Raw genomic sequence first — 25,774 nt, forward strand, 5'->3', positions numbered from 1 at the left:
GGGGGGGGGGGGGGGGGGCTCAGGACAATGGCTTCCCAGAATCCATATCAAATCACAGAACACTTCTCAAAGTGAGCCCCAAAAACAAAGCTACACATCAGGGCTTATATAGCCTTCTCCTGGCTCAGAGAATGTAACAACCTTTTGGACCCACTGGCCAATCAAGAAGTATCAACTGAAAAACAAGCCTCCCACCCCAGGCTCCAGGTGCACTTTAGCCTAGGGGCAGGGAAGATCTTTAAATTTGCATTTCCATTACACCTATCAAACATTTAAAAAACAATTAATTTCAACATTATAGAAACTGAAAAAAGAAAAAAAGAGATAAAGGAGTCCTACCAAATTCCTTCTGTGACACAAATATGGTTTTGATACCTAAACCTGGGAAAGAAAACTCTAGACCAATTTCCTTAATGAATATTGAAGCAAAAATAATAACTAAAATATGAACAAAGGCATTAGAGCAATGTATCACAAAGATGATATGACTAGGTTTAATTTATGCCAGGAACATAGGTATAACATTAGGAAAACTAAGCATGGCAAGAACAAAAACAACGAAAATGACAGGAGTATCTCCACAGATGCCAAAAAGGCTTCTGACAGAATACAACATCCATTCCGATTAAAACCATTAGAAAGCACAGGAATCAATGGAGGCTTTCTTTAAGTAGCCCAAGAGAAAGTGTTCTCTGTAATGGGAATAGAGACAGGACACTTTGGAACAAGACTTAGAGGTGAAGTACGGAAGCCTGTCATGGGTGACCATCACCGTTCAGTACTGTACCAAGAAAACGCTAGCTAAAGCAACAAAAACAGAAAAAGGAGCACTTCTCCCCTTCTGCAGATGATGGCATATTTACTCGGAGTATTCTGTAGGAAAAGTATTTTTTGGGAACATAGTGATGCCTGTGATGAAAGCCAGAACTGATGCCAGACAGACAGTAGGTGTTCTGGAGGTTAAGTTGTAATACCTGCCAAGGAAGTTTTAAATAAAGGGGGAAAAAGCTCCCCCGAGAGCTGGGATTCACAATGACTCAGAAATAGGCAGCTTTTTCCCAAGGCCCTACAGCCACCCTGACCTCACCCTTCCTAGAACTGACAGCCTCATATACACTCTGATTGGCAAAGCCAAACAGTAGCAGTACTCTGCAAAAAGACCAGAACAAAGTCCAATAACAATCTATGATTCTGAAAGTCAAAGTTCTGGTCACCTCTACTTTTTGGAACCCCAAGAACCCAAAGCAAGCCATTGCTTTTAAGCCCCTGCCCCTGGCTCCCTAGGGAGAGGAGTGCTGGGACAGGGAGCTCCCACTCAGGGCAGCCTGTTCAGATGAACAGTCATCATTGCTTGCTGCCAGATACCAGACTACTAGGGTCACTCCTTTGCATCTAGCTGGCCCCTCCCTGCCCCATCCTAAGGTGAAATCCCAGTAGGCATTCAAGTGGGAGGGCCTGCCCCTTGACCCAAGCTCACCTTGCCAAGGTCTCCTGGATGAGCACAGAGAGCTCACCTTTGGAGCTGATGCAACACTAGCACTTCAGGGAGGTCCCAGAACTTGACAGCAGCGGGCAGTCTTCATTTGGGCCCTTCAAATAGACTCGGGCTTTCCAGTCAAGATGGATTTCACATCGTGCCCCAAAATTTAAATTTTGATCTAAGCTTTTGTTAATTTGATGATCTAAACTTCTGCTAACTATGGATTTCATCTACTTTTATGATTACTAACTTTCAGAGCATTTACTGAAGAGAAACCAAGAAACCACTTTTCATTATCCATAGAGATTGTGGAATACTGCACTACTTTTGCTGCTAGTTTAAACTTCTTTCCTCAGGAAAGCCATTGACAGAGCTGGTCAAAAGGCCATAGAGCTGGGGTGGGGTTTTTTTTCCTACTGAAGGTTACTTATCCATAGTCGAGGGGGGGAAAATGAAGGGCAATGAGCTACAGAGGTTGAAGGCAAACTCCAATTTAGAGGAAAAGAAATGTTCAATTCACATTTAGTGGGATAATGATCCCACTAAAAAATAGGGACTCTCAAACTGTGTGTAATACATCATAAAAGTGTTTATTCTGCTGCAGGTTCTGGCCAATGAAGAGACGGGAAAGGCAAGGGCAGAAGCAGAGAATGAGGAGAGGGGATGGAGCTGGGACGGAGGGAACAGAACATCTTCCCCCCACCCTCAAGGGAGAGCAAGGCAGACATACATCTTCCCCAGAGAGGGAGAAAGAGATGTAAAGGGGGAAAGGCAGAATAAACAAAGATGAGCAGAGGGGCAAGTGGGGCAGGGGGTTGCCTTCCCTGTAACAGTCTTAGGAGAATTCTATAGCCCAGAGAGGTTAACTGCCTTGCCTAGGGTGACAGTCTAGAACCCAGGTCTCTTGCAATGTAGGTGAGGATAGAAACAAAGAGGGTAATTTCTGAGAAATCAGGAATGGTGAAATACCTTTTGGTAGATGAGCAAGTGAAATCATGAAAAGTGAAAAAAGAACAGGAAAAATGGGGCACATACTACCAATGATCAAATAACAGGCAAAGTAAAGGGAAGTCAATGGCTGAAAAGTGCTACTGGGGACTTGGAGGGAAGAGCTGACCGTGCAGGAAGATAGAGCCAAGCAAGGAGAATTGTTTGTACTGCTCTTCGTTTTCTAAAAGCATACTTAAGGAAGAGGAGAGAGGAGGGTAGGGAGCCGGAATCAGGAGGTTTTGGTATGGGCTCACAACACCCTGCTTATTCAAGCTATGGATTGACACAAATTATACACGGGAAGCTATCAACTGCTTGTTCACTGGTCACATTTCTCCCACTTCCCTCCTCCTCCAATCCTAAACTCCCAGTGTTGGCTCTGAATACAGCATCCATAGTGGCCCAGCAGGAGAACCTTCATCTCTAGAATACAGCTGCAATGGCGGAAAAAGGACCAGCATAAAACACACCTGAATTAGACTCTCCCACTCCATGCCTCTCATTTGTAAGAACTTGATAGAGTGGTCAATGAGCCCAACTAGAATAACCAAAAATTATTAGGAGAGGAAGAGGGGCTATATGCATACCTGCCTGGGACCCTGCGGGCCCCCTGCCCCCATGTTGATTGGCCCAGGTCCCTGGAGTCCCCCAGGCATTGGGCCTCTGGGGCCAGGGCCTCGTGTTTCCATTGCTCTTGCATCCATGCCCCTAGCCTCCATGGCCCTTGATTCTAAACTTCGGGCTTCCATCCCTCTGGCTTCCATTGCTCTGGCATCTATGCCTCGGGCCTCCATGGCTCTGGCCTCCATCCCTCTCGGATCTCTTCCACCTGTGGGAAGAATTAAGCAGAGTCACAGGCCCCAACTGGAAGACAAGACAGTTACTTGTGACTTACTGCTTGGCCAAGGTAAAGATCCAGGGAATTGATTGAAATTCAAAAAGAACTCAGCTTAAAGTTGTCCTGTCTGTTGTACAGGTCATACACTCATAGCCAATTACTCTCTATTCTTTCATCTTCATTTCTTCTTAGTAACTGTCTGATTGTTGCCCCAAACATCACCATCACTTACTACCCCATTCCCCACAATACAAGCTGACACACCAGCCAGGTCTGATGACTGATGCCCGCATTGCTACATTCCCCACTAAAGCATCCGCCTCTCTTTTGTTTTACTGAGAGTCCAGATTGCTGCATGATCATTTCTTTTCTATCATGTGAGGTGTCTCCCCCCCCGCCCGTTTTCTTTGAAAAACAAAACCCCTGGCTCACAAGTGACAAAAACTACTACGGCCAACTCCACGTAATGGGTCTCCCCTTACCTCTGCCATCCATGGGTGGACCCCTCTGATCCAGCATGGACCCTCTAGGCTCTCCCATTAGAGGCCGAGGCTCTCCCAGTGGCCCTCCCCTCATCTCATGGGGAGGACCACGACTGTCATGACCAGGGACATGGTGCATGGGAGGACCCTGATGGGGTGGCCCCAGGTAACCTCTGCAGATGGAGAGAGGGAAAGGCAAAAGAAAGGAGTCAGCTAGGAAAGGGTCAAGAAGCAGAGATTAGACATGAACCTGACACCAAAGCTTAACTCTATATACTGGTAGGAGGAAGATGATTTTTACTGGACAACTAAATTACCCCTCAGCATCGTTACATACCCAATTTGGGCACGGCCAGAATTGTGGCAGGAGAGCAGCCACACGCAGCCATCCAAGTAATGCTGTCCCCACTCAGCAGCCACGGCATAAGGAGGCATGTTCTTCAAACGGCAGCATGTTTCTCATACCATAACATACTGTGACTCTGTGTTATACACACGTTTATACACTATCTCCCTGTCCAGATGCTTGGGCACTTATGGAAGACCGCCGAGGAACCAACAACCACAGTCCACCTAGTCTGCAATCTGCAGTTCTGTTCCATGGTGTACTCAGTCCTGAAGAGCATCCAAGAATGGCTCACTTTGATTTTTTTTTCCTTTGGGGGTGGGGGCACGACTGATGCAGAAAGTCTTTGGCCCCAAGTGAGGGGGCACAAGTTAGTTAAAGCTCGTCCTTCTCGGTTTGTGCTTGCTTACCTGGGTTCTACTTCTCCAGTGACTGAAAGCAAAGTTCCTCCACGTGGGTCATTTGGAGCATCTCCTAAAAGACCTCGGGGAGGTGGGCCGCCAGCAGGCATAGGTCCACGTTGCATGGGGGCTCTGGGGTCTGCCATTGGCACTGCCAGGGAAACAAATGGGGAATTACCGAAGTGAAAAACCAAGTAAGGACACTCAGAATAATGACTCTATGAACCACAGTCAATACAACTCAGACGTCCTAGAGTTTGGGAAAACTCCTCATCCCAAAAGAATACTTCTCAAATTCGAGAAGAGAAAGCAGGGCGCAAAAAGAGCCTGTGCTGCCGCCACCGCAGCAACAGCATACAAGGAATTGCCAAGTAGGCCCTCTGCCCTTGTTTGGGGAAAAAGATCCTCCTGGGTTTTGCTTAGAATTCGTATCTTAGCCCAACAACCACAGTCACCAAAGGTAGCTCCTGCCTTGACACACATGAACACTGCTGTGCCTACAAGAACCTCTTAGCCAGGGAAAGACTGCTCACCATCCTACAGACTGCTGTTAAAACATCCAAGCCTCCAATAAGGTCAATCTCAGGCTTGTGGCTCCCCCCCAAGGAAAAGCAAAGCTTTGGGGCTCTCAACATGAAGCTCACTGTCATGCCCCACCCTGAACACCACAAGCACAAGAAACCTGCAGTTACCGTGGGTACCTTGAACTCGCTCAATTGGTGCAGGCCCGGCAGGTCCTACGGGCGAGTGCTGCAGGGTCCCTAGGCGAGCAGCCAGTTAAAGAGAAGGAAAAAGAGCAGACATGAATGGCTTGCACACCCCTCCACACGCCCAACACACATGCCCATATCTGAAGATTTGTACACATGCTTGCCAAAGCTCAAAAACTCAGGTCAGCAGTATTCCCCGGGCTGCCAAATCTCCTTAGCCTATGTTCATTTTTTGGTTGCCTGAATCACAGTTCAACTTTGGGAAGGTGGATTCCCAGAAGTTGTGTGAGCAGGGTATCTAAAAGACACAAATAAAGTCTGATGCCCAAATTTGACTAGGGAAGCAATTCTAGCCTCCTTCAATCATTACTTCTACTACAATCTATTTTCTTCCTAAAAATGCCTGTATTGTTTGAGCTAGAAAACAGATAGTCATTATCCAATAACATGGCCACACGCTCACAAGCAAAACACAGGAGGTGGAGAAGATCCGAGTCTAGAAGGCAGGACTGACTGAGGAAAGGCCTCAAAGCACACAGGCTAGCTCAAGCAAAGCTTTGTCTAAAACACAAAGGCAGCCAATGCCAAGGCAAGTATCAGAAGGGGCGCCAACAGGTGGCTGAGTCTTAGAGAAAGAAAAAAGCCCTCTGGAGATGATGATGAGCAAAGCAGCAGAAAGAGGGGCTTCTACGCACACGCGCACACTCACACAACTGCAGAAGCACGAGAAAGCCAGGCGGTAGAAGGCGCCATGGCCTGATGCCTGCGCCCTGTGCAAGCATGCGAGAACTGCTACCAAAAACCCCAAGAGCATCGGGTTCAGAGCCCCATTTCTTCACTCTCCCTACAGAGCAATTTTCAGACACAAAGGTGGTGTTACCTAAGGGCGAAAGGAGGGAAAGTCCCTCACCAATCTCTTCTGGGGCTAGAAAGGTGGCGTACTGTGTCCCTACCCACCTACACTCAAATCACACAGACCTCAAGGAAAAGGGACCTTGTTTGATTGCTGTCAGTCATATGTGGAGTGGATGATTGGTTCTGTCATTTCGGGAATCTTCCCCAGTGTACCAGCTTGAAATGAGAAGGAGGGGAGAATGGTCTGTCTTAAGGCCTTGCTTTGCCTGAAGGTCTTTCTTGCTGGCCAGTTTTACTCTGCACCCCTTGAGGGGAGGTTTGATCCCTCAGAGACTCAAGAGAATGCTAGAGACATCTGAGGGTTATTTGGGGAAAATAACATTTGAAGCTATCGTATCACTGGTCTTCCTGGCTCTCATTGCAAATGAAACCCATTTTCTTTGCTTTTAGGATCTGGCCACATGAAGACAGAAAGCAGAAAGTCTGGGGTTGCTGCTGCTGTTGTGACCAAGAATCTGTGCACAATGACAACAACAACACTGCTGCCATTGCCCCCATCATGGTACAACAGAGCCAAGACATGAAGGCCGTGTTTGAAGCCGCTGTCGTTCTATGCATCCTGGCTCCAGGCTGTGTTCTCCCTTTGCCCACTCAACAGCACTAGCAATACAGGGAGACAGAAAACTTCAATGCTAGGACGACTCCAAACCCACAAGAAAGAGGTGCGCTACAAAGTCACGATGCTCGTGTAACCGGCTTTTACCTTCCTACATGAAGAGTCTGGAGGATTCCAGAAGGGCAAGGAATCTGTGCTAGGCAGACAATACGAGCCACTTACCTTGCCCCCGGTCTAGGGACACTGGCCCACCGCCTGGCATTCCAACCTTGGACTGCATTCCGCCTGGAAGACAAAGGCCAAGGGAATCGTAATTTAGGCCAGCAAAGAAGTCCACAAATCCTTCCATAGAATTGTAATCCCACAAAAGGAAGTTCAAAACCCCCATTCCTTCCCCCTTCCCCTCAAAAAAGCAACAGCACCTTTGGACTAGCAGACCATCTAGTCCCTGCACAAAGAATGAAAGCCTTCTGAGACTCAGGAAACACCTCAACTGAGAAGTGCCCCCCCCCCCCCCAAAAGGGGCTTCGGCCCAGCGCCATGTGCCTGCTGCATCATGGCTAGACAAATGTAAGAACTGGGCCTCAGGCTTTATGCATTGCGGCTGGGAAGGTGAACTGTGGCCAAGGTCTTCTCAAGTCTTGGCAGTCATGAAAGGCAAATCACAGAGCAGTGGTCTTCTCTTCTCCCCACCTTTAACATCTCAGTGCTCCAAAGCATTCCATTAAACCATAGGCAAAAGAGATCAGGACTAAGTCTGTGCTCAAGACCTTCCTCCTTTCCCTACCATGTTCAAAGGATTCACTCGGACTATTTCATCCCATCTTTTTCAGAAACAGAATCAAGCAATGTCTATTTATCTAGTTACCCCAAATGGGGTCACAAAGAGTTGGACATGACTAAAAGCAAGTAAACAACAACATTCACAATGGGTCCCATGTCCATAGCACCCTAAGGCTCACCAAGTACTTTCCAGGGATTATCTCATTAAATCACATAAATGCAAAGAGCCTTCGCTCTCCTGTGGAATGACTAAATTGCCACCGGACTGCATTTAAAGATCTGGAAAGTGTGAGAACGTGAAGTAGAAGCACAGCTCACCTCCAGGAGCCAAGGGGCCAGGGCCAGGCCCTGCAGTGGGCATTGTTCCTGGTGCGGGAACACCACCTGGCAGAGGCGGCTGCATCAGAGGAGGAGCTCCATTCACATGCATCCCACCCTGAACAAGAAAGAAATCAGAGCCTGTCCCACGTCCCCATGGGGATTTCACAAATACACTAGCTGATGATGACAACCCTAAATTCCCTCTAACCATCCCACCTCCCATCCCTGTCCACAGGGCACAGAAATAGAAAAGCCAGAGACAGAGCCCTCTGGGCTCTTCAGGGGAAGAGAGAGTGTGTGCGGTTTGCACAACAGAAGAGGACATCCCAAACTCAGCACAGCTGGAACTGGCCAACCCCTGGATGTTGGGACACATTGGTTCTTTAGATCAATCACAGGGCGCTGTGGTATCCTCAAATTGTTCTACTCAATGCCCACCAGGGGAAATAAAGGCAGACTCCTGGGGCTCTCTTTAGAGAAAGAAGCCGCAAAGCAGTGATGCCTTTGAGAAGGCAAAGCTTCTCACTCCTGTCTATTGAGAATCTGGGGTAGATTCAGTGGAGGGGTGTGTGGGTGTGTGCATTTTCTTTTTTTTTTTTGCAGGGGGGAAGGCAAAGCAATTGGGGTTTAGTGACTTGCCCAAGGTCACACAGCTAGTAAGTGTGTCAAGTGTCTGAGGCCTGATTTTGAACTTAGGTCCTCTTGATTCCAGGGCCAGTGCTCTACTGACTGTGCCACCTAGCTGCACACCAAGTTCATGTTTTAAAGGTCACTTTTCACAATATGATTTGCATATCCAAGTTCTTCTTATAGAGAAGGAAATAAGCATTTATGAAATGCTTACTATGTGCCAAGGACTGCACTAAGCCCTTTAAAAAAATATGATCTCATTTGAAGGCCCTCACTATTGCTGTACATAAGGCCAGAGAAGATGGGTTAAGCACAGCAAGTGAAGAGAGAGGGCCTACCTTTTTTGAGGCCTCCAATTTCATACCCACTACTCAATCATTCCAAACTTTAAAGGTTCTACATTGCTCCCCTCCTGACAACTGTGAGGCCATTCAAGAAGATGTGCATGCCACAACCTGAAGTTTCCACTTGGGCAGCTTTTTGGTCTCACTTCCTTCTCTCTTCCACCCCAGCCTTCCACTGCACCCTCACCAAGAGGCCAATATCAATCTAAGACAGATAGAAGTACTCTGATGTGAACCCCTACCAAGGGTTGTGGTTGAGAGGCTGCAGTATTCTGCTGGCTCATTGGTGCACTAGGTCCTTGGCCTGGCTGGGGGCTACCTTGAATCAGAGATGGGATATTTGCTTGACGATGCAAAATTTTCTACAAGAAAGAGAGAAACACATGCGCTGGTACTGGCCGTGTGTGTAACAGGATAATCCACCAAGCCCAGCCACCATGAGGGAGAAGGCCACTTCCATGGGCAGCCAGAGAGACCTACCAGCGCAATCTCTGGATCCACAATGCGCATCACCACTTGGGCCTGCAGCAAAGCATAGGCTAGCTGGGGGTTCTGGAGCAGCATGTTCCGTGCTTCTTGGGGACTATTCTGGACACAAAGCTGGGCAAAGAGACACAGCTGATCAGGTCCCACAGTTCCTCTGAGTAAAATAATGCAACGATAGCCGTGGCCCACAAATCTGAGGTGCTTGTGAAACCTTGGGGGGGGGCCAGCACCCCACTCCACTTGGGGCCCCCCCTTTCTAACAGCTAGGTCAGATTTTCTATGGGTTCCCCACAGCTCAAGTACTAGTTCTTTTTGGTGTCTGGTGCAAGAGAATGCCAGTGATGAACACCAATGACACTAAACCAAAGGAAAGAGCAGCACTCCTGACTGCGGCCTCACTGTCCACCGGGGAAGCAGCTTCTACGAACCTTTGGGACTGCTCTTTCACTGTGACAGTTTCCATCTGCTTTCAATTTCCTACCTTCATCTGTTTCATCAGCTCAAACATCTGTTCTGGTGGCAGACTGGCAACTGCTCTGCTGATGGATTCTGGTGCATCTTCAGGGCTGATGGGGTCTCCATAGGGAGACTCAATGATGGGGGCACCAGTGCCGAGGCCTAACCAGGATGAACACAACAGAATTCAAAACAAATCCCCAAACAAATGATTTCCACCTGCGGAGCTGCTTGGTAACATAATCATGTTTAAAGCGTTTCCGAATTGAGTTCTACATGCCTTGTGTCGGTGACACGCGGCCACTGTCCACATGATGTATCACGGGCACTGAGGGTGCGGCTGCTGCCTCCTCTTCATACGATATAGCACAAACTCTGGGAAGCAAGTGCTCACCACCAAAGCTTCCAAAGTTTCACAACAAGAACTTTTCAAGCTACTGAAATTCTGTATTGTGCTGATAGGATCCCAGTAGCAACTGACATGGCATAACACTGGTGAGCACACCCACCAGTAAAGCGCAATTAGCAGAAACCGCAGAAGCACCGGGAATGACACTTCAAGTGCCCTACTTATCACCAGGTTTATGCCCCCACACTAGCTGTACAATGACCCTCCTGCAAAGAATTCCAAAAGGAAAATGAGAATTCTTCAAATAGAAGCCAAAGCTCCAGGAAACAGAAAGACTTAACAGACCTCACAGGGTGTGGACTTTAAAACATGACCGAAGCCGTTCAATTTACTCAGTTGGAAGTATACTCTCTTCAGTGGGGGGGTTAAATGAAGACATGTACTCTGTATTAAATTAAAAGCTATGTTCATTCTAGGCTTGGAGTTCTCAATGTAGGTTAAGAGAAAAGGTTTTGCTATTAAGAGATGGTTTTCTATTTTCCTAATTACATTTTTTCTTTCTTTTTTCCCCAATTGTCAAGTATTTGTCATCCCCCCAACTGCAAAAAGAAAAAAGAAAAAGAAAAACCCCCTTAACAAATAAGCACAGTGAGGCAAAAGAAATCCCCACACTGGCCGTGTCCTAAAACGTGCACTGCAAATGAGGAGGTTGTAGTCAGACTCAAATAACAAGGTCACATTAGGGACTCAGAAAATCACAAATGAATAAATACTGCTTGTATTGTGCCAGACAGACTTTTATTTCATTAAATGTCTGCCAATGACATTCGAATTTTGTTTCTCTCGTGAGTCTGACACTCTGCTCTAGCAGGTTCACTGGTTAATGCACTGACCAGAGTTCTCAAGTCTTAAAAATCTGTTCATTTTGACAATGTATAAATTGTTCTCCTGGCTCAGCTCACTTAGTTCACAGAAGTCTTCCTAGCTGGCTCTGAAACTTTTTTCAGACACAACAGCATTCAAATACATTTACATCTAATATGCTGTTATTCCCAATTGATAAGTGCTTCCTGCCAAGCCTCTACCCCTCCTTTCTAGTTCTTTGTTACTACAAAAGGAGCTGCTATGAATACCAGTGTGCACATGGGCCCTTTTTTCTCTTTCTTTGATCTCTTTGGGGTATAGGCTTAGTACTGGCATGAATGCATCAAACAAATGCTGTTCAGAACTTCTAGGCCATACTTCCAAACTGCCTTCCAAAACCAGTGCCCACTTTGCTGTAGCCACGTCAAGATTTGCCATTTTTCCATTTGTCAATTTCACCAAGCTGATGGACGTGAAATGGAATTTCAGAGTTCTTGATTTTAATTTCTCTAAATTGCTAATGATTTCAAGCATTTTTTTCCCCATATGGCTACAGATAACTCAGATTTCTTCCCTGGAGAACTGACTGTTCACATCTTTTGACCATTTGTCAACTGCAGCATAGCAGAGTCTTTTAAATCTGACTAAGTTCCTCATAGATATTAGAAGTGAAGCCTTTATCAGAGAAACTTGCTGCAAAGACTTTCTTGGCTGTTTCCCTTTTAATCTTATCTGCATCAGAATTGTTTTTACAAACCCCTTTTTAATTCTGCATAATCGAAATTGTCTACTTCTTCTTGCATGATCATTTCTATCCCGTTTGGTCACAAATTCTTTCCCTATTCACAGATTCAAAAGGTAATTGCTTCCTTGTTCTGCTAATGTATCTATGATGTGATCTTTGATACCTAGGTTCACGTATCCATTTGGAGTTTATCTTGGCATATGGTATGAAGTTTAGTCTATTTCTAATTTCTGCCAGACAGCAATCCAGTTTTCCTAGCAATATTTTTCAAGTAGTGAGCCATTATCCTGGCAGCTGAGAGCTTTGGGTTTTGGGAATGCTAGGTTACTGTGTTCATCTGCTATGCTATGTTGTATACCCAACCTGTTCCACTGATCTCTCATTATTTAATCAGTACTAACTAGTTTTTAGGATTAGTGCTTTGAAGTATAGTCTGAGATCTGGTACTGGTAGAGATCTGGTACCCCCTTCTTTTCTCCTTTTATTGATTACTTTTTTTGAGTCTCTTGACCTTTTGTTCCTCTAGACAAATTTAAAAAATAAATTTTTTTTTGGTAGTAATTCTTTGGCAGATTGAGTAGTATAGCATTGAGTGACTTAAGTGCTATGGTCATTTTTATTTGATTGACTTGGCCTGCCCATGAGAAATTAGTATCTCTCACTAATTAGATCTTATTCCAATCAAGTGCTTTAGAGTTGGATTTATATAGTTCTTGTGTATATTTACATTATGGGTTTTTTTTTTGCTTTTTGGAGGGGTAAAGGCAAGGCTTTTGGGGTTAAGTGACTTGCCCAAAGTCACATGGCTAGTAAGTGTTAAGTGTCTGAGGCTGGATTTGAACTCAGTTCCTCCAGACCCCAGGGCCTATGCTCTATTCACTGCGCCACCTAGCTGTATATTTATTGTATATATTTAGATAAGGAGACTGCCAAGCATTTTTACATATTCTGTAGTTATTTTACTTAGACTCTAGCTCTTCTTGCTGGGTTTTATTGGTAATTATCTAGGAATGTTAATGACTTAGCTGGATTTATTTGATATCCTGCTATTTTGCTTAATTCATTGTTTCAATGAATTTTTAGCTGACTCTCTAGGATTAAGTATACCCTAATATCAACTGCAAAAAGTCATGATTGTTTTCTTTTTGCCTATGCTTATTCCCTCAATTTATTTTTCTTGTCTTATCCCCATGGTTAGCAATTCTAGCACTACACACACCCCCACCCCCAGATTATGTGTGTAGTGATTAAAAACTGGGTGAAGCTTAAGTTTGTAAAACAGTAATTTTTGTTGGTGGATTTTATAAAGTAACAAATGGAAGTTGCTGATGGGCAGTATAAAAACAAATACCTTTGCATTTTTCTCTTATCTGTTGATCTTAGTAATGTTTGCTAGCCAACTTTACAAATCAGTAAAAAGCTATAACCTCATATTAGAATGCAGGCCTTCCCAGCTCTCTTTAAGAGGACTGAGGCCACAGAGTTCTAGAGGATGGTCATTTCTGACTGGATTCATGGAAATACCACAACATTCCAAGTGTCCAATAATCTCCAAAGTGGATACTGAACATTAAAGACACTTAACGTCATGAGCCTTTATAACCACCCTTTAGTTCAAGTACAAGCTTTGCCTCCCAGTAACTGAAGATCTCAAGGCAAACTAATCTTTAGGTTGTCATTTATCGCAACGTCCTTAATATGTAATATTTTAGTCATCTCTGTTGGCAAAATCAATGTTTTATCTTGGTGAATACTGTGGGAATGAGTCACCACATTCCAGGAATCCTCTGTATCCCCAAGCCCACTGCCCCACGATGCCCACAACGTGGCTTCTGTGACTGGACTCACTCTTTAGCTCCTCTTTGTTCTTCTCACTAGCAGCATTGTCTACTCGAAGTGCTCTCCCACTGAACTCACGGCCATTCAGGTTCCGCATAGCACTGAGGGCTGTTTCCTGGTCCTGATATTCACAGAAGCCATAGCCTTTTGGTTTTCCTGTCTCTCGATCATATACCAACCTGAATGGAGCACAACTGTTACAGATGGAACATAGGTGTCTTGTCCCCACCTTTCCATTAGGATGAAACTTTCTGATTCTAGCCCCTGAGTCTTCTCCACTAAAATCTTATCGAGGGATCAGGAAAGACTTTTTTGCTTAGAACCCAGTTAAAGAATTACTAGTAAAAATCTATTTCTAAGAGGTTCCTAAAAAGAAACTTAGAAAAGCCTCCAGAAACAAGGGTCTTGGGGCGGAGTCAAAATGGCAGAGAATAAACAGGACTTCCACAGGGCTCATGCTTCTACCTCCTCAAATTCATGTAAAAAAAATAACTCTAGATAAACTTTGGAGCTACAGAACCCACAAAAAAAAGCGCAGAGAAGATAACTTCTTGAAGACAGCCCACCAGGGCGGCAGGTAGGGGCCAGCACAGCCCAGGCCTGCTTGAGTGGAGGTTTTAGCCTTAGGGTGGCCTGACCAGCCTCAGGCTGGAGGGACTCCAGATGACTAGCAGCTGTGGCAGTTTCCAGAATTATCAACCCACAGATGACAAAGACAAAGTGAGAGGTCAGTGTAAACATGGCAGAAATGGAGTTTGGGAGTGCAATCTGGCCTTTGCCCCTGGGGCGAGAAGCAGGTGAGGCTCCACGGCCATGCAGCCACCACCACGTGGCTGCTTCAGAGCTCCTGGTCTGCAGATTGTAGGGGGACCATGCAACCAGTCTGAGGGGTAATCGTCCTTGCTTTAACCTGCTTGGATCTGGATTGCTGTCTAAGATAGAGGTCCTGGGGTGTGGGACCAGCTTGCCAGAGCATGTGGAAGCTTCCGAGAGGGCAACCAACTAATAACTCTGGCTGCTGCAAAAATCCCAGCATTTGAGATAAAGTTCCCATTTCTGGTAGCAGAGCTCCACTGTGGCAAAAGGCTCAAAAGTCAAATAAAAGAGCAAGCAAAGAAAACAAAGCAAACAGAGCAATCCAACATTAGACTCCCATTTTGGGGACAAAAAGCATCAAAGCATGGAACAGGCAGAAGACAGAGAAGTCAGAACTCCTGAAACAAAAGCTTCCAAGAAAAATACAAGTTGGTTACAGGCCACAGAGGAGCTTAAAAAGGATTTTGAAAACCAAATAAGAAAAGAGGTGGAAAAACTGGGAAGAGAAATGAGAATGATGCAAGAAAATTACAAAATGAGAGTCAACAACCTTACTGAAGAAAATAACACCTTAAAAATAGACTAACTCAAATGGTAAAAGAGGCTCAAAAAGCCAGTGAGGGAGAAGAGTGCTTTAAAAAGCCGAATTTGCCAGATAGAAAAAGAATCTCAAAAGCTCACTGTAGAGAATCATTCCTTCAGAATTAGATTGGAGCAAATGGAAGCTAGTGACTTTATGAGAAACCAAGATACTATTAAACAGATCCAAACAAATGAAAAAAATATAAAGCCATATGAAATATCTCATTGGAAAACCCACTGACCTTGAAAATAGATCCAGGAGAGATCATTTAAAAATTACTGGATTACCTGAAAGCCATGATCAAAAAAAGAACCTAGAAATCATCCTTCAAGAAATTCTCAAGGAAAATTGCCCTGATGTTTTAGAACCAGAGGGCAAAAGAGGTTGAAAGAATCCACCAATCACCTCCTGAAAAAGATCCCCAAAAGAAAACTCCTAGGAATATTATAGCCAGGTTCCAGAATTCCCAGATCAAGGAGAAAATACTACAAGCACCCAGGAAGACACAATTTGAATATTGTGGAAACACAATCAGGATAACCCAGGATCTGGCAGCTTCTACACTGAGGGATCGAAGGGCTTGGAATATGATATTCTGTAGGTCAAAGGAGGCGGGATTAAAACCAAGAGTCACCTACCCAGCAAAACTGAGTATCATGTTTCAGGGGAAAATATGGGGTCATTCAGTGGAATAGAGGACTTTCGAGCATTCTTGCTGAAAAAACCGGAGTTGAATAAAAAATTTGACATTCAGATACAAAAAGCAAGAGAAGCATGAGAAAGTAAACGGGGAAAATTAATCAGAAGGAACTTATCAAAGTTGAACTACTTATATTCCTACATGGAAAAATGATAATTGTAATTTATGAAACTTTTCTCAGTGAGAATAATTGAAGGGAAAAGAAATGTATATATATGTACATATATACACACACACACATGCATACAAATATATGTCTATACGGAAGGGTATATGGGCATATGAATATATATGTGAATGTGAGTATATATATATGTACAGGTATACATAGATAGAGGGCACAGGATCAATTTAATAGGAAGGGATGATACTTAAAAGGTGAAATTAAGAAGTGAGAGAGTAATAAAATAAGGGGACAAGGGGAGAGACAGAATGGGGTAAACTATCTCACAGAGAAGAGGCAAGGGAAGATGATTACAATGGAGGGGAAGAACAGGAAGGCAAAAGGGAATGGGTCAACCTTATTCTCATTGAATTTGGCTTAGGGAGGGAATGACACACACACTAAATAGGGGATCTCACCCTGCAGGAGAGTAGGGGGGAAGGGTATGAGAGGGGGGGATGATGGAAGGGAGGGCAGGCTGGGGGAGAGGGAAGTTAGAAGCACACACTTTTGAAAAAGGAAAGGATCAAACTAGAGAATAGAACAAGTGGCAGGTGGGATAGGAGGGAGGGAAATACAGTTAGTCTTTTACAACATATCTACTAAATTAATGTTTTGAATAGCTACACATGTACAACCTATATTGAAATGCTTATCGTCCCAGTAAGGGTGGGTGACAAGAGAGGAAGGGAATGAATCTGGAATTCAAAGTTTTAAAATCAAATGTTAAAAAAGAAAAAAGAAATATATATATATATATATATATATGTGTGTGTGTAGTGTTTCCCCGATAATAAGACCTATCCCGAAAATAAGCCCTCCCCTTTCTGTGTAAGATTCCTCTAAAATAAGCCCTCCCCCGAAAATAAGCCCTATTAAGATTGCTACTGCAGTGAAGGTGATCCCCTGCGCTACCAACCACATTTTGGTACCCCCACTTTCAACCCATCACCCCCCCCCCCGTGAAACCCACGCTGCGCTCCGAGCTGCATCCAATCAGAGCTGCAGCAGTGAGCGCATCATCCTGTTCTTTATTGAATTCATTATTGAATAAAGGTACATTTTTTTGTTCACAATTACCTGTTTATTAAAATTGCTGCCAATGTTCATTAAAATAAGCCCTCCCCTGAAAATAAGCCCTCTGGCGTTTTTCTGTCCAAAAAATTAATAAGACAGTGTCTTATTATCGGGAAAACATGGTATATACACACACACTATTATCAATATTATTTTACATGCAACTGAGAAATAAGATATACATTCACTGGGGCATAGAGATCCACTGTGCCCTACTGGAAAGTTGGAGGGAGTAAGTGAGAAGATATAAGAGGGCAGACTGGAGGAGGGGATTTCCATTGGGATCACTATTTTGGGGTGGTGGGTAAGGGAAAAATGGGGAGAAAATTTTTAACTCGAAATCTTGCAGAAGTGAATGTTGTAAACTAGAAGTTAATAAAGCATTAGATTAAAAAAAATATTAAAAATTAAAAAAAAAACCTATGCATTCAAAATAAAACAGAAAAAAAAGAAGTCGAATTTGCCAGATGGAAAAAGAATCTCAAAAGCTCACTGCAGAGAATCATTCCTTCAGAATTAGAATGGAGCAAATGGAAGCTAGTGACTTTATGAGAAATCAAGATACTATTAAACAGATCCAATCAAATGAAAAAATATAAGGCAATGTGAAATATCTCATTGGGAAAACCACTGACCTGGTAGATCCAGGAGAGATCATTTAAAAATTATCAGACTACCTGAAAGCCATGATCAAAAAAAGAAACCAGAAATCATCCTGCAAGAAATTCTCAAGGAAAATTGCCCTAATGTTTTAGAACAAGATGGCAAAATAGAGGTTGAAAGAATCCACCAATCACCTCCTGAAAAAGATCCCAAAAAGAAAACTCCTAGGAATATTATAGCCAGGTTCCGGAATTCCCAGATTAAGGAGAGAATATTACAAGTAGCCAGGAAGAAATAATTTGAATATTGTGGAAACACAATCAGGATAACCCAGGATCTGGCAGCTTCTACACTGAGGGATCGAAGGGCTTGGAATATGATATTCCGGAGGTCAAAGGATCTGGGATTAAAACCAAGAGTCACCTACCCAGCAAAGCTGAGTATCATGTTTCAGGGGAAAATATGGTCATCCAGTGGAATAGAGGACTTCCAAGCATTCTAGATGAAAAAACCAGAGTTGAATAGAAAATACAAGAAGCAAGAAAAGCATGAGAAGGTAAACAGGGAAAAGAAATCATAAGGAAATTATCAAAGTTGAACTATTCACATTCCTACATGGAAAAACAATAATTGTAACCGATGAAACTTCTCTCAGCATGAAAATAGTTGAAGGGAATAGAAATGTGTATGTATACACACACACACACACACACACACACGTCTATATAGGAGGGTATATGGGCATATGAATACATATGTGAACGTGTGTATATATGTTTACAGGTGTACATAGATAGAGGGCACAGGACCAGTTGAATAGTAAGGGGTGATAATTAAAAGTGAAATTAAGAGGTGAGAGAGGAATAAAATGAGGGGACACAGGGAAAGACAGAATGGGGTAAACTATCTCATATAGAAGAGGCAAGAGAAACACAATGGAGGGGAAGAACAGGAAGGCAAAAGGCAGTAAGTCAAACTTACTCTCACTGAATGTGGCTTAGGGAGGGAATGACATACACACTAAAGAGGGTATCTCACCCTACAGTAGAGTAGGGGGGGGGAAGGAAGGGAGGGCAGGCTGGGGGGGAGGGAATTTGGAAGCACCCACTTTTGGAAAGGGACAGGATCAAAGTAGAAAATAGAACTAGTGGGAGGTGGGATAGGAGGGAGGGAAATATAGTCAGTCTTTTACAATATATTTACTATGGAAATGTTTTGCATAGCTACACATCTATGTGTACAACCTATACTGAATTGCTTATCTTCCCAGTCTGGGTGGGTGACAAGGGAGGAAGGGAATGAATATGGAATTCAAAGTTTTAAAATCAAATGTTTAAATATATATACACACACACTCACACACATACACACACACAGATATATACTATTATCAATATCATTTTATATGTAAATGGGAAATAAGATATACAGGCACTGGGGCATAGAGATCCACCATGCCCTACAAGAAAGTCAGAGGGGATACGGGAGAAGATATGGGAGCGAGCAGATTGGAGGAGGGGATATCCAGTGGGATCGTTATTTTGGGGTGGTAGGTAGGGGGAAAATGGGGAGAAAATTTGTAATTCAGAATCTTGTGGAAATGAATGATGTAAACTAGAAGTTAGTAAAGCATTTGATTAATACATACATATATATATATATATATATGAAAAGTACCCATTCAAAACAAAAGAACAAAAATTAAAAAAAAAAAGCCAAATTTGCCAGATGGAAAAAGAATCTCAAAAGCTCACTGAAGAGAATCATTCCTTTAGAATTAGATTGGAGCAAATAGAAGCTACTGACTTCATGAGAAATCAAGATACTATTAAACAGATCCAATCAAATGACAAAATATAAGGCAATGTGAAATATCTCATGGGAAAAACCACTGACCTGGAAAAAAGATCTAGGAGAGATCATTTAAAAAATTATTGGACTACCTGAAAGCCATGATCAGAAAAAGAACCTAGAAATCATCCTTCAAGAAATTCTCAAGGAAAATTGTCCTGGTGTTTTAGAACAAGAGGGCAAAATAGAGGTTGAAAGAATCTACCAATCACCTCCTGAAAAAGATTCCCCCCCCCCAAAAAAAAACTCCTAGGAATATTATAGCCAGGTTCCAGAATTCCCAGATCAAAGAGAAAATATTACTAACAGCCAGTAAGAAACAATTTGAAATTTATGGAAACACAATCAGGATAACTCATCATTTGGCAGCTTCTACACTGAGGGATGGAAGGGCTGGGATTATGATATTCTGGAGGGTAAAGGAGCTGTGATTAAAACCAAGAATCACCTACCCAGAAAAACTGAGTATCATGTTTCAGGGGAACATAAGGTCATTCAGTGGAACAGAGGACTTTCAAGCATTCTTGCTGAAAAAACCAGAGTGGAATAGAAAATTTGACATTCAGATACAAGAAGCAAGAGAAGCATGAGAAGGTAAACAGGGAAAAGAAATAAAAAAAAACTTATCAAAGTTGAACTATTTACATTCCTACATGGAAAACAGGTCATTGTAATTTATGAAACTTTTCTCAGTATGAGAATAGTTGAAGGGAAGAGAAAGGTACATATATGTATACATACATAGGTATCTATATAGGAGGGTATATGGGCATATGAATACATATGTGACTGTGTGGATATATGTTTACAGGTGTACATAGAGGGCACAGGACCAGCTGAATAGTAAGGGATGATACTTAAAAGTGAAATTAAGAGGTGAGAGAGGAATAAAATTAGGGGAACAGGGAGAGACAGAATGGGGTAAACTATCTCATATAGAAGAGGCAAGGGAAACTCTTACAACTGAGGGGAAGAACAGGAAGGCAAAAGGGAATGAGTCAACCTTATTCTCAATGAATTTGGCTTAGGGACGGAATGACATACACACTAAATAGGGGATCTCACCCTCCAGGAGAGTAGGGGGGGAAGGGAATGAGAGGGGGCATGATGGAAGGGAGGGAAGTTGGAAGCACCCACTTTTGAAAAGGGACAGGATCAAAGTAGAGAATAGAACAAGTGGAAGGTGGGATAGGAGGGAGGGAAATATAGTCAGTCTTTTACAATGTATCTACTATGTTAATGTTTTGCATTAGCCACACATGTACAACCTACCGTGTTTCCCCGATAATAAGACCTATCCCGAAAATAAGCCCTCCCCTTACTGTGTAAGATTCCTCTAAAATAAGCCCTATTGAGATTGCTACTGTAGTGAAGGTGATCCCCTGCGCTACACGCTACATTACGGTACCCTCTGTATGCACCGTCTGCAGCAGTGAGCGTGTCATCCTGTTCTTCCCCAGTGATTTGCTTGCTGGTACATTTTTTTGTTCACATTTACCTGTTTATTAAAATTGCTGTCAACGTTCATTAAAATAAGCCCTCCCCTGAAAATAAGCCCTCTGGTGTTTTTCTGTCCAAAAAATATAAGACAGTGTCTTATTATTGGGGAAACACGGTATACTGAACTGCTTACCTTCCCAGTAAGGGTGGGTGGAAAGGGAGGAAGGGAATGAATCTGGCATTCAAAGTTTTAAAATCAAATTTTTAAAAATATGTTATTATTATTATTATTTATTTTTTCACATGTAACTGGGAAATGAGACATACAGGCACTGGGGCATAGAGATCCACCATGCCCTAATGGAAAGTTGAAGGGTGCATGGGGGAAGATGTGGGAGAGAGCAGATTGGGGCAGGGGATATCTTGTGAGATTGCTGTCTTGGGTTGGTGGGTAGGGGAAAAATGGGAAGAAAATTTGCATAGCAAAATCTTGTGGAAATGAAAGACGTCAACTAAAAAAAAAAGGGTTTCTCACCTGAAACTGACAACTGGTCCAACTTCAGAGAAGATATCCTTTAGCTGTTCTTCTGTAGCTTCATATGGAATGTTACCCACTATGAAGGAAAAGGTGAAAGGACAATATGAAATTGTAGGTTTGCACTAGACAATTTCAGGGCAAAATTAACTGAGTAGAACCCGGTTTAAAGTTTCCAGGTTCCAAGGCATTTCTAGAAATCAGGAAGAAAACACCTGTTCCTAGATCCATGCTCTATGGCTTCCTACCAATGCAAGGAATCAAGTGAGACAGTAGAGGGAGCAAGGATTTTTTGACTTGGACTACTTTTATAAGAAGGCCTTGATTTCAAACATCAGAGCCATTTGGCGGATTCTCCTCCATTTATTCCTCTCGCCCCCCCCCCCCAAGAGTCTAAGCTTTACCTAATGCTCGAGAATGACTCCCCCCTAAAAGAATCTAAAGTACGCGTAAAAATTTGGGAATCAGATTCCGAGGCGGTCTTCAAGCGGTGGGAGGGCCCTTCGAGGGGTGCCTGTATCCTATCTCAGCCCCCCCCACCCCGCAGTAGCCCTGGCTACAGTTTCCCAAGGGGGGGGGAGCACCCTTCCCTTTCCCACCCTCTCCCACCTTGGAGGTGGGGATAATACTGTAGCCTATTTTGTTCAAAGGCTGCCTCGCCACCACCATAAACGGAATAGAAAAACTGGTCGGCCCAGGCCCCGGCCCCCCGCTCCAAGCTGTTCGTCAGGTTCAGTTGGTCCCATTCAGTGGTGAAGGCTAAGGTGGCCCTGGCCCTGGCCCTGGCCCTGGATTTGTTGCGCGCCCTCCGGGCGCGCAACGACCTTTTTCGGCGGCGCACGTTTCTGCAGGAGCCGGGCTGGCCGCTACCCATGCCCGATTCGGAGGGGCCAGCCGAGCAGCCTGGGCTTTCATTCATTTGGCCGGCGGCCCAGCTCCCGCAGGAGTCCCCCCTCTTCCGTGACCAGAAGGGGAAGATCCTGGGATCGGAGCCCGAAGCAGCCGCGAAGAAAAGGGAGGGAAGCTCGAGGCAGCCGGTGGAGGCGCCAGACATCCCAACGCCAGCTCGAGGAGCAACGCTTGCCGGGTGCGGGGCACGCGCACTGATTCAAACGCACGCAGTACGCACCACCGGCTGACCGGGTTCGAAGCGCCCGCGGCGCGCCCGTAGCCCTCTCCCCCTCCCCAGGCAGGACGCGCTCTATCCGCCGGCTCCCGGGGTCGAGCACGCGACATCCCATTTTCCCCTTCCCCTGGAATCCTCCAGGCGGCCCGCCGTGCTGCCCTTCCTGCCTCCCAGCCCGAACTAGCCCAGTCTCCCCCTCGTGCGCAGGCCGGCCCAAGAGCCATGCAGCCCGCAAGCTAGCCCCCGCGGCGACGGCCGCTCACCGAACACGGAGCGTAGTGATCGGTCTACCGCAGGGTCCCGCACCGCCAGACCCGCCATTGTCCTGCGTGCCCGCTTCCGGTGCGAGCACAAGTGCTTCTTACGCCTCCCCACACTTCCGCAGTGCGCGAGGGGCGGCCCCCGGCTCCTCGAAGGCGTTCTTCCGTAAACAGCGGCGGCGGCGGAAGCCGCGCGTCCCCGCTCCTGCCCCGCCGCAGCCTGGGACGGGCGGGATCCCCCCCTGCGCTTTCCGTCGGCCCCAGCACCCGCAACAAAGAGGCCGACCCGCTTCCCAGCAAGCCTGCCCCCTGCGGCCCGGCCTGCGCTGGGACCTACAACCCCCGAGCGCTAGGCGTTCTCTCCCGGCCCTGCCTTCCTCCCGCCCTCCCTCCATCGGGCCCTTCCTCCATTGGGCCTTTCCTCCACTCAAGTCCCCTCCCTCTCCCCGTCTAATTCCCCCTCCTCCCTTGGTACCGCCCCCACGCCGCCCCCAGGGGGCGGTGCCTTACTCAAGATGGCGCCCGTGGCGTCAGAGGCGCCACCCCGAAGCCTTCCGGAGGCCTCCGGGGTCGTTTAGCTTCGGTTCCTCCTGGGAGCGGGAAACGATCGGCCCCACCCCCGCCCCCGCCCCCGTCCCCACCCCGGCGCCCGCCCTTGCTCCGGCTGACGCCGAGTGCATGGAGCAGGATGCAGCAGCCGGGACGAGCGCCGCCGAGGCCCTCGGCCCCAAGGGCCGCGGAGCTGGAGCGCCCGAGGGTACGCTTAGGAGGGTGCACCGAGTCCGAGGGGGCAGGGGAGGGGCTTATCCGGGCGCGAGGTGGGGTGGGGTGGGTGCGCGAGCTCCATGTGCTCGGCGCGGCGGCGGCGTCCGCGTGGCGGGGCTGGCCCCTCGGGCCAGGCCGCTCCTCCGCGCCCCCTTAGGGAGCGCCTGTCGCGGGGTCACCCGGCAGGAAGGGGGCGCAGCGGCGGCCCGGGCGGGAGGGGTGGTCCCGCGGAGCCCAGCACCCGGACCAGCGCCTTTGTCTCTCTGGCCGCCGTGGCCCGAGGAGGTGCTGGTGGGAGCGCTGTGCCGCGGCGGCCCGAGGCAGCGGCCCCTACTTCCCCAAGCTCCCCTCGCCCTGGCTGCTCGCGGAGCCGTGTAGGAAGCAGCAGCGGCCCGGGAGCCGGCCGGGCCTCCCAATAGCCCGGGGCATGGAGGCTTCAGGCAGGCATGCAGGCAGAAAGCATTTATTAAGCGCTTCCTGTATGTCAGCCACTGTGCTAAACACTGAGGATACAGAGGCAAAATCCTACTTCCTGACCTCAGTGAGCGCCCAGTCTAAGAGGGGAGACCACGTGCAAACCACTGGGTACATACAATTTATATGGGAGGTAACTCGGGGGCGGGCTGCCGAGATCTTAAATCTCAGCAAGCCTTCAGGGACAGAGGTGACCCACTAAGGCACAGAGGACAGTATGGCAGCATCTTGTGTGACAAACAGCAAGGAAGGAGCTGGATTGGAGGGGGCAGTAGAGGGAACTAAGGTGTAAAAAGATGGGAAAGGCTGGAAGGGTCAGTTTATTAAGGGCTTTAAAAGCCAAACAGGATTTTCTGTTTGATCCTGGAAATGATAGGGAGCTACTCCAGCTTCGGAGGTGGGGTAACATGATCAGACCATTGCTTTAGGCAGATCATTGTGACAAGCAGAGAGCCCAGAGGAGAGAGGCTTGAGTCAAGAATGCCCAGCAAGCATTGCCGTAGTCCAGGGGAGAGATGTGGCTGGAACCCGGGCCTTGGCTGTGAGCAGGGAGGGCCAAAGGGCAGATCTTACAACAGATTGGGGACATGTGGTTTATGAGAATGAGGAGCTGAGGATGCTACATGGCTCACTCGTGCTTTCAAAGGAACAAGAAAGTTGGGCAAAGGGGAGGCTTTGGAGGAAAGCTGAGTTGGCCTTATATGTGCTGAATTTGAGAGCTGCACAGAATGTGCAAAACGCAGTGAGAGGTGCAGGAGCCCCAGAGAGAGAGAGTGAATATCCAGGTCCAGGTATTACAGCGATGATAATTGGACTAGAAGGAGCTGAGAGGATCTCCAAGTGACTTCAGCTACCACCTGTACTTCCTGTCCCCTTGGGAGTTGAGCTGTGACCCAGGGATTTTCTACTCCCCAGCACAGACCATTTCATTTGTTGGGGCAGTTTGTCCGCTCCATCAGACTCAAAGCAGCTTCTTTGTACTTCTTTTAGCTTTGCCCCCCTTAAAAACCTTAGCTGGAAAAGACCAAAGCTTCCCACGGCATCCTGGGTCATCTCTAGTTGTCCCAGCTGACTCCAAAAGAGAGAGTGAGAGCCCTCCCCTACTTAAATGCAGCTCGCTTACGTGTCATGGCATCACCATGGTGCTCTTCCGCATCAAAGGACAGAAGAGCAACTCTCACCCCTAGGACCACAGGTCAAACAAGTCTCACCTCCTTTCCAAGTGCTAGCCATCCTGTCACTGAAAATCCTTTCTCTTCCAAGGTGACCTTTAGAGAATACAGTCCAGAAGCCCTTTGTTATCCTCATTACGTGACACTTGGTTCACATTTACAGCCCCCATTGACCAAAAGCTGGGTGAATGCCATGTACCTAGAATACCATGTCACAGAGCCACCCTTGAGCACTTAAATGTTTTGGGATCTTTGGAGAGCCACAGGCTGCAGGTAAGAAGAGTGGACCCTATATCATTGGCCTGAAAAAGGGTAATCAGAGGTGTTTGGGGATTGGAACCCTAATCTATGAGGGCCTTGTTGTGACAGGTGACCACATTCTCCCACACACTCAGTGTCTATACCAGAGGTAGAGGGTTATACTTGATGGACCAAGAATCTGAAACCCAGTGTGGCTTTTTTTTTTAAACTTTAAAAAGAATTATTCTGAACTTAAAAAACACCACATAAAATGAGTCCAGGTGTGAAGTGGAAGAGAAAAAGCAGATTGTATGTGGAGCTGTGAATCTGTTAATTACGAGCTGTCCTGCTTGTGCGTTTCTCCTGCCATCCCTTCTGTTCTGTGTATTTTTAAAAGTGCCTCAATGACGTTTTCTTCCTTTTCCTTTTTTTTG

The 25,774-nt window shown here is 46.0% G+C and overlaps 2 protein-coding genes across 10 annotated transcripts in view; one reads left to right on the forward strand and one right to left on the reverse strand.

Moving 5' to 3' along the window:
- CSTF2 (cleavage stimulation factor subunit 2) overlaps positions 1–23,043 on the reverse strand; it is a 30,794-nt gene extending 7,751 nt beyond the window's left edge. The window contains exons 1-12 of one of the 6 annotated variants that reach the window (XM_069065263.1): positions 22,693–23,043; positions 21,304–21,382; positions 13,545–13,714; positions 9,764–9,900; positions 9,277–9,396; positions 9,039–9,158; positions 7,820–7,937; positions 6,941–7,003; positions 5,239–5,298; positions 4,547–4,688; positions 3,791–3,963; positions 3,058–3,299 (exon numbers count right to left, since the gene is read on the reverse strand). In XM_069065263.1, the coding sequence (XP_068921364.1) occupies positions 3,058–3,299; positions 3,791–3,963; positions 4,547–4,688; positions 5,239–5,298; positions 6,941–7,003; positions 7,820–7,937; positions 9,039–9,158; positions 9,277–9,396; positions 9,764–9,900; positions 13,545–13,714; positions 21,304–21,382; positions 22,693–22,750 (1,482 nt within the window). In that variant the 5' untranslated portion in view covers positions 22,751–23,043. Of the gene's footprint in view, positions 1–3,057; positions 3,300–3,790; positions 3,964–4,546; positions 4,689–5,229; positions 5,299–6,940; positions 7,004–7,819; positions 7,938–9,038; positions 9,159–9,276; positions 9,397–9,763; positions 9,901–13,544; positions 13,715–21,303; positions 21,383–22,692 lie in introns of all 6 variants that reach the window. The other 5 variants (XM_069065262.1, XM_069065265.1, XM_069065264.1 and 2 more) reach the window with 5 other exon arrangements.
- Positions 23,044–23,317: 274 nt separating this feature from the next.
- The window catches only part of TRMT12 (tRNA methyltransferase 12 homolog), a 20,371-nt gene continuing 17,914 nt past the window's right edge, over positions 23,318–25,774 (forward strand). The window contains exons 1-2 of one of the 4 annotated variants that reach the window (XM_069065270.1): positions 23,323–23,446; positions 25,264–25,373. Coding sequence is in view for 1 of the 4 variants with exons in the window: in XM_069065268.1 (XP_068921369.1) it covers positions 23,368–23,446 (79 nt within the window). In the remaining 3 variants the exon portion in view is untranslated. Of the gene's footprint in view, positions 23,447–23,771; positions 24,040–25,263; positions 25,374–25,774 lie in introns of those variants that run through there. The other 3 variants (XM_069065271.1, XM_069065268.1, XM_069065269.1) reach the window with 3 other exon arrangements.

The sequence above is a fragment of the Petaurus breviceps genome, unplaced genomic scaffold (assembly GCF_028583685.1).
Source record: "Petaurus breviceps papuanus isolate PSGF00001 unplaced genomic scaffold, PetGlider_PUasm1.0 90681, whole genome shotgun sequence".
Classification (NCBI taxonomy): Eukaryota; Metazoa; Chordata; class Mammalia; order Diprotodontia; family Petauridae; genus Petaurus; species Petaurus breviceps.